Source organism: Tursiops truncatus, chromosome 1 (genome assembly GCF_011762595.2).
Source record: "Tursiops truncatus isolate mTurTru1 chromosome 1, mTurTru1.mat.Y, whole genome shotgun sequence".
Lineage (NCBI taxonomy): Eukaryota > Metazoa > Chordata > Mammalia > Artiodactyla > Delphinidae > Tursiops > Tursiops truncatus.
In genome coordinates, this window is record NC_047034.1 from 183,304,196 (window position 1) to 183,312,479 (window position 8,284).

Sequence of the window (8,284 nt, forward strand, 5' to 3'; positions counted from 1 at the left end):
CAACGCCCGGCACGGCACTCCTGGCGTCCGGGCTGCAGAAGCCCGGGCCGAGCCGCCGTCACCTGTCTGCCAGCTTCCCTCCTATCCTCGGGAGGAGGGCTCGGGGGTGGAGGCCACGCCCCGCAGACCCGGCGGCTCCGGTTCTTCCCCTCCGGCCCCAGCAGCCGCAGTATCTCGGGCCACTTCCGTCGCCCCTGCAAACCCTATTTCCGTCGACGGGATAACGTCCCTTCCGCAGTCCCGAAACGCCACTTCCGGCCTCCCGGGACAACGGGCCCCTGACCCTTTGGGGGGGGCGACGGGAGTTTGGGCCACGCAGGCGCAGAGGGGCCCCCCGGGGTTGTGGGAAATGTAGTTTTCTAGCATCCTCAAGGGACAGGCGGAGCCAGCGAGCCGTGGGAGGAGCTGGGGCGGGGCGCGGGGGGCGGTTCCTCCGGCCGGAAACCGTCGCTTTCTGGGCCGGGTGGGACCTGCACCGACGCGGAGCGAGGCGCCGTGGGGCGCTAGGGGCCGCTGGCCGTAGGAACCAGCGGGCGGCCCACGCGGGCTGGGGGCCAGTTTAGGTACGGACCGGAAGTGCCTTAGCGCGGCGGCGGAATGGCCAGCTGAGACTACCGGTTGCGTTTGGGAAGAGTCGGCGTGAGGCTGCGGCGTGTGGGCTCCAGGGACGGCGGAGGCGACCGCGGCTGGCTGGGGCTCGGGGCCTAAGACCCGAGCGTCCACACCACCCGCGCGGTGGGCGCCTCGGGGTAAAACTAGGTTCAGGGAGTCAGTACCTGCCCAGAGTCGCGCAGCTGGGGAGCGGCGGAGGGTTTGAGGGAGGGAGCCGTGCTCGAAGCAGCGTTCTCGTGGTGGGATAGGGTGGTGAGGGAGACGGGGTGCGGGAATCAGGGCGAGACCGGAGTCCCCGGAGTGACCTAGGCGTGCACCTGTGTTCCAGCTCGGCTGAGTGCCTGGGGCCGCCGCCAAGCACAGACCATGTTCATGGTGCGCCTGACTTCCCAGCTGCTCAGGGCTGTTCCCCGGGCAGGTGAGAGGCCCCGTGGGGGCAGATGGGCGGGAGGCGCACCTGGGTTAGGAATGTGGTCAGCAGCTCAGTTCCCCCCGCTGCTGTGCCTCACCAGCTGGAGGCGGGGCCCGGCCACAAACTACCTCGTAAACGTCCAGATTTCACAGAGGGGAAGTCTGGGCCTGAGAATGTCAGCAGGGCTTCAGGAGGTTCTGCTCCCCAGACCCGGTGGCCGTGCATAGGTCGTGTAGCCCCACGAGCAGTAACTAACTGTGCCATCTTGTCTCCTGCAGGTTGCAGTGGGCCTTGGCCTGTCTGCGGGGTGTTGGGCAGGCATGCCTGCAGGCCTCGTTACAGCATGCAACCAATAGGCCCAAGTGGGGTTGCCTCCCTCCCTGACCGGCGGGTCCACATGGAGCTTGAGGAGATGCTGGTCCCCAGGAAGATGTGTGTCAGCCCCCTGGAGAACTGGCTGACCGTTCGCTACCTCCTGCCCAGACTGGACGCTGGGGCCCCAGAGATTGTGTCTCCAGCCCAAGTCTATGAGTGTCCGCCCAGCCAGGTGGGGGAAGGGTTCGAGCAGGGGGGTAAGGACGTCTGGGACGCACCCCAGATACAGTGCAAAAACGTGCTCAAGATCCGCCGGCGGAAGATGAATCATCACAAGTACCGCAAGCTGGTCAAGAGGACCCGGTTCCTGCGGCGGAAAGTCAGGGAGGGACGCCTGAGACGGAAGCAGGTGAGCGTGGGCCCTCGGTCCAGAGCTGGGCAGGGTGGTTGAGGTGCGTGGCTGTGCCGCAGACCTGTTGGTGGTCCCTCTCTCTGCCCTCGCAGATAAGGTTCGAGAGAGACCTGAGGCGCATCTGGCTGAAGGCGGGCCTGAAGGAAGCCCCCGCAGGCTGGCAGACCCCCAAGATCTACCTGAAGGGCAAATGAGTCTCGTGTGTCCCTCCCCCAGCCCTGTTACTGCTGATGACCCATTGTAATAAATATTCAGAGAACTTAGTCATCCTTGCCGGCCTGGACCCTCTTCTGCCTGGGGTGAGCTGTCTTGGGGTTGAGGCTGGCACCAGCGTCTGCTGTTATAAGAGACACAAGGGCCCTGGGTGGCAGATTGGCGGTCCCTTCCCCGAGCTGGCCCTTGTCCTGGTGCCAGGGCTGCAGGAGTGACAGCCTGGCTTTTCACGAACTGGTGCCATGGGGACAGCTGAGCAGAGTCCCAGCCCTGCCCCTGAGGAGCACGCAGATGGGAACTGTGCCAAGGGGACCAGCTTGGAGGTTAGGGAGTGCCCCGATGGAGGTGCTGATGTGATTAGGATACACGGTTGACTCTCTGTGCAGTCGAAAAACCCGAGCAGAGCTCATAGTCAGCGCTCCTCTGTGGTGCCAGGTTCAACCAACTGTGCGTCGTGTGGTGCTGTGAGACCTACTCACTGGAAAAAACACATGCGTGCAGCTGGAGCCGCACAGTTGAGGGGGCAGAGAGGGCCTCACTGGGGAGACGGGGAGGGGAGGCAGGAAAGAACCTCAGAGATGATGGGTGGGGTCCTTCAGACCCTGCCACCTGGGCCTCAAGTGCAGTCCCCTGCTCAGCTGCAGCTGAGGACCCGTGGCCTGCTGTGAGCTCCTTGGCCTCTGCCACTTTCTGGGGCCCTGAAGGGGGGTGGCGAAGGGCTCACCAGGAAGGGATGGCTCACTCTGGAAGGTTCAGGGTTGGGCTGGCTGAGGAAGGGGTGCCGTTTATGGAGCTGGGGAAGCGTAGAGCCTTAGTGTGAGCTAGTGGTCCTCAGAAATTTCAGATTTCTCCTGCATGGAGGGGAACGTGTTATCGCTAATAGTGAGGGGCCCCTGGGCCTCTGTATCCAGGCTTGGGGGGCTGGACTGCAGGCGGAGGAGCCTGGTCAGAGTCCGTGAGTGCAGGTGAGGCTCGTCCTCATCCTCAGCGTCTGCCCTGCTCCTGATACTGGGTTCAAGGAGGGAAAGGTGGGTACGTTTCTCCTGAGCCCCGGAGTGGCGTCTGCGAGGGGCACAGTTCTGTTGCTGATGCCCCCGTCCCGCTTCACACCAGGGCGGTGCGGTCTCCTCGTGTTTTGTCAGAGATGCGTCTGTGGCCTGGGTTGGGTTCCCTGCGGGTTTAGCAGATCTGGGGGCAGGGGGTGTGCTTGGACGCGGGCTTCCCAGCATTTCTCCTGGAAGGGAACAGATGACCCCGATGCTTCAGTGAGCCAGGTGGGCCCCTGTCCTGTGCATGCCTGCCAGCTGGGTAAGCAGGCGTCTAACCGTGGGGCCTGTCTGAGTCCCTGTCCATCGGGGAGATGGGCTCATAGAGTGGGCGTGAGAAGCGTGAAGCTGACCCTGACCTGGAGGAGACTAGAGGCCCTTGAGGGCACAGGACTGCTTCTATGGGTGGCCACTAGGGGGCAATGATTAGGCTCCTGGCAGCCCTTGGGGTCCCGGCTGAGGACCAGGACACGGGCATCCTTCCTGGGTCTCAGTTTCCTCAACTGTGGGTGGGGCAGGGGCCCCAGGGCCAGGGTCTGGGCCTCAGCAGTGGAGCCTCCCTCGGGTGGAATTACCATGCTCTCTTGGTGCCAAGTCCGGCCCCAGCTCCACCAGGCCTCCCAGCAGGGCCTTGGCCTGCCAGTGACGCCCTTGGCTGACGCCCACGGCCGCTGAGCAGCTGCTCCCGGTGTTTCTTCCAGCCCCCGTGTGGGAGCTGCCCCGTGGCTCACCCCACCCTTCCCTGGCTGAGTCTGGAGACAAAGCTCAGCTGGGGCCATGAGTGCTGGGGATACAACTGGCCGACCTGTGCAGGGGGGTGCAGACCCAGACGCCTGGAGGCTGCCAGCTGGCAGAGTGCCGCAGGGCCCTGGCACCCGGGTCACCTGCTCCAGCCGCCTCCACCGTGAGGTGGGTGCCAGCTGGGGCGCCCCCAGAAGGCAGGCTGCCCAGTGGTTCCAAGCCACGCGGCCTCACCATTCCTTCACAACAGTGGTTCTTAAGTGGGCATTCGGCCACATCTGGAGGCAGTTTGGGTTGTCCCAGTGGGGGTCATAGTTGGTGGAGGCCGGGGATGCTGTGAAACACCCTACAGTGCACAGGGCAGCCCCTGCCCAAGAGCAGGTAGCCCCGGACATCAGTGGTACCATGGTCGAGGCCCCTGTTCCTGAGGTCACCGATCCTGTCGGGTCAGCTCCTGAGCTGGCCCAGCCCTGCTCTGTCTCCCCAGTCCCTGTCCCTTCCCCTGCCCTGCAGGCCCTGCACCTTGGCAGCCCTCTCCCTGCCCCAGCTCGTGTGTGCAGACCTCATCCTGCCTGTGGCTTGGGTACCCTGGGCCCCAAGCATGATCTCAGGAGGTGGTTTGGGGGTTTTATTTTTACTCTAGCTCCCCCCGGACCACCAGAGGCCTCTCCCTACCTCCCGACGGGGCCTCCATCCTCCCGCAGCTCCTCCCCGCGGCTCCTGTTCTAGCCCTGGGCACCCCCTGAGGTGGGGCGCAGAGGGAGGGCCCGTGCTGTGTGATGTGGTTCTGGCCTGTGGTCTGCGCTTAGCCCGTAGCAGTGCCTAGGGCTTGGGTTCAGCCAGAGGAGGGCCCCAGCGAGGGCTTGAGCCGATGGGGGTGGTCTTGGGCACTGACTGGGGATCTGCCTTTTGGACCCAGTGTGGAGGCACCTCGGTGAGCTCAGCCGCCGCCCCTTGTCCCTGTGCTCTTCCATGCCTGGGGCACGGCCAGTGTCTCCTGGCCTGGGCGTTCCTGCCCACACAGTGGGCCAAAGAGGGAGCCAGGCCGGGCTCAAGCCCTGCGGGAGGATGTGAGGCTGGACGCTGGGCCCTGGGAGGGGCTGGCTGGGGCCCTGCCCCAGTCAGACACGCACATACGTGTGCGCCCCCAAACTGCATGCAAATAGCTGTGCTCCCCGCCGTCCGAGGAGCCTGCAGGCTGGCGAGGGCGATGGAGGGCCTCGGCGTGGGCAGAGGTTGGCCTCACTCCCCTGGCCTGGCCATGGCCTGCTGAACTTGCCTGGAAGGATGCTGGAACCTGGGGGGACAGAGGAGGCAGGGAACATTCCTCTCCGGGTCTGAATTTTGGAAAAAGCCGCTGAGGGGCTCTTGAGCTGCAGCCCCAGGATGGGGCAGAGGAGTCCAGACCTGGGTCTGGAGTTAGCCTGAGGGTGGGGGCCGGGGGCGACAGCCCCTGCTCCCTGTCGGATTCTGTCTAGTGCTGTCCTCAGCCTCACAGGGCACTGCTGGACCATTTTTGGATGAGCAGACTGAGCCGTGGCATTGGGTCCCTCACCTGACCTGCGGGTCACACGTCAGCCGAGCAGCAGGGCTGGGGCTCGAATTCACCCCAGCTGAGACTGCCACCTCCCAAATTGGAGTTCTCTGTGTGGGGTGTGGGCGGCCTCTGTGTATTTTGAGGATCCTTCCCGGCTGAGTAGGGAGGGAAGCACCGCAGACTCAGGTGGGGCAGCACCAGGCCGGCAGCCCCCTTGCTTCAGCTGTGCAGCGGTGGGGCTCTCAGGGCCCCTGAGGCCAAGAGGAGGGACGGCCTCAACCTGCAGGCGGGTGGGAGTTGTGACACCTCCGTGGGGGCCTCTGAGCCGTGGCCAAGACTCACGATCGGGGTGAGCCAGGTCGCCAGCATTCATCGTGCCTGTGTTGTGTGGAGTGTAGATTGACCCAGTGAATTTGGGAGCACAGGACAGGGGTGACTGCCCTGTGACCTGGCACCCCACACCCTCACCACCCCAGTGTAGGTGATCTGAGGTGCAGGGGAGGACACTGATTCAGCCTGGAGTCCTGCCGAGTGGACCTGGCCCCCAGAGGATAGACCCCCAGAGGCCACCAAGACTGGGGGTCTATCCTGGAGTCCCCAAGGCCTTGGAACACCAAAGCCCTCACGTGAACAGGGTGGGTGGGTCACCCCCAGGTCCTCTGGGGCTCAGACCTGAGCTTCCCTGTGAATCCGGGCAAGGGTACCCTCTCCCCGTCACGAGGAGCCTGTTCGCTTTGCTTATTCCTGTTGGTTTTGTTACTTTGTATTTACAGTTGACTTCTTGTTTGTTGATTTGCCGGCCAGTTAGGATTGTACGTGGCTCAGTGTGGGGTTGTCAGCTCCTGCCTCACCTCACCTCACCCACCCCGAGCCTGCGCCAGGGCAGCAGCTTCAGCTCCTCTGCTGGCCTCGGCCTCCTCCCGGTGTAGTCTGCCACAGTTTAAATGGCCCCACAGCTCAGCAAGCTTGTGTCTCCTTTCTCATTCAGCTCTTTATCCTCCAGTCTTGTTTTTTCTTTTGCACGTTTTTCTATGTATCACTAACTCAGCTCCAAACTTGCTGGCGGAATTTAAAAACTCACTTCCGTCCAGCTCCTCAAGTGACTTGTTCAGGTGGAGCCGCCCTCCTGGCGCCCTGTCTGGGCCGCCCTGGGCCCTTGATGGTACCAGCAGGGTCTCCCTGGGATACCCTTGGCCTCATCAGCTGGAGCCTCTGTTTCTGGAATGCCGTGTTTTCCTGCCGTGTGGTTTACTTTCTTGTTTTCACAGAGTACATCCTAGAATGGCTTTCTGAGAAAAGGTGCATCAGAGATAGATTGTAGAATAAGAATTATGTTTTTAAACTATTAGTAATTGACATGTTTGAGTGATTCTTTCCACCACAGGCATTGTGCTAGGTTCTTCACAGGACTTACCTCACAACAAATCTATAATGAACCTTGTTTGATAAGGGAGGACCCTTAAGTACAGAGATGAACTTGCCCACATGGCTGCGAAGCCATGATTCAGCTCTATTTGACTCCAAAACTTAATTTAAAAAAAAATAAATTTGTTTATTTACTTTTGGCTGCATTGGGTCTTAGTTGTTGTGTGCGGGCTTTCTCTAGTTGCGGAAAGCGGGGGCTACTCTTCGTTGTGTGTGGGCTTCTCATTGTGGTGGCTTCTCTTGTTGCGGAGCACAGGCTCTAGGCACGCGGGCCTCAGTAATTGTAGCGTGTGGGCTCAGTAGTGGTGGCTCATGGGCTCAGTAGTTGTGGCTCACGGGCTCTAGAGCGCAGGCTCAGTAGTTGTGGCACATGGGCCTAGCTGCTCCACGGCATGTGGGATCTTCCCAGACCAGGGCTCGAACCTGTGTCCCCTGTCGTGGCACTACATTTTGTTTTCCTCGTGGGTGTCATGTGCTGCCCCTCCTCACTGCCCCTCCTCTGACTCGGTGGCCTGTGAGTTGGGGGACGTGAGTGTCTGTTCACGTGGAGACACTGTCACTGCTTTTCCTTCCCTGTGAGTTTTTGTTTTCCCTGGAATCAGTAATTGTGTTGCTTTTTTTTCTTTCTTTTCAGTTGCTTTAGTTTTCTGTACCCTCATCACAATTTCAACACCAACTTCTCAGCCCAACTCCCAGAAACAGCTGAGGTTCATTCATCTCAGAGTGAAGGCTCTTCCTGCATTTCTCACCTGTCCAGCTGGCTGTTTGCCCATCACATCTAGGCCCAGCTTTCACCCTGGGGATTCTCTCAGACTCTCTGCTCCCCTGATCCCTCATCTTCCCTTTTCCTTCCCTTTTTTTTTTCTTCATTTTTTACTTTTTTTTCCTTTTTTCCTTACCTTACTTTGAAAGAGCACATCTTCCAGTCTCCTGCGGAAAGAAACACAAGAGAATATTTTGAAACCTTGCAAATCTGCGGACATCTTTATTGGGTCCTGTTTCTTGGTTCACAGTTTGGCTGGATGTGGAATTCTAGGTTGGAAATTATTTCCTATAAAACCCCATAGGTGTCACTCTGTTGTCTTCTGGTTCCCAGTGTTGCTCTTGAGAAAATTGAACCCAATTTGAGTCCAGAGCCTTTGTGATTTTCTCTCTCGAAGCTCCTCTTTTCCTTCACTGGTGGAGACACTCCCAGTGACATATATACTTTGGTGTGGATCTGTTTTCGCCCCCACAGGAGCCCATTTCAATCTGGAAACTCCTAACCTTCTGGGATTCAGTTTGGGGACGTTTTCTCGAACCGTTTTGTTATCATTTCTTCCACTCTGTTTCTTCTCTTTTTATGAAACGCCTGTTGTTTGGATGACTTTCTCTTCTATATTTTATCTCGTTGGCATATTCAACATTTTCTTCTAATCCGTTTAATGAATTTCTTTCATTTCTGTTACCGTCTTAATTTCTAAGAGACTTGACTTTTGGGTGTTTGGCGGTGCCCTGTCCGTGTTTCGTGGGTGTGGCGGCCTCTCCTTGTGGGGATGTTAATGCTATGTATTTTCTCTGCCCCCCACGGC

The 8,284-nt window shown here is 59.8% G+C and overlaps 1 protein-coding gene across 5 annotated transcripts; it reads left to right on the top strand.

The window, feature by feature from the left end:
- The first annotated feature begins 462 nt into the window (after nucleotides 1-462).
- AURKAIP1 (aurora kinase A interacting protein 1) lies at nucleotides 463-2,014 on the top strand. 5 transcript variants are annotated; one of them, XM_033845479.2, is made up of 4 exons: nucleotides 541-563; nucleotides 941-1,030; nucleotides 1,303-1,748; nucleotides 1,844-2,014. In XM_033845479.2, exons 2-4 carry the CDS (start codon nucleotides 979-981, stop codon nucleotides 1,943-1,945), a joined length of 600 nt encoding a protein of 199 aa, XP_033701370.1. In that variant the 5' UTR covers nucleotides 541-563; nucleotides 941-978; the 3' UTR covers nucleotides 1,946-2,014. The 5 variants fall into 5 exon arrangements, with proteins under 5 accessions (XP_073653873.1, XP_033701370.1, XP_033701360.1 ...); XM_033845469.2 differs by lacking the exon at nucleotides 541-563 and adding an exon at nucleotides 577-735; XM_033845461.2 differs by lacking the exon at nucleotides 541-563 and adding an exon at nucleotides 578-749.
- The last annotated feature ends 6,270 nt before the right edge of the window (nucleotides 2,015-8,284 follow it).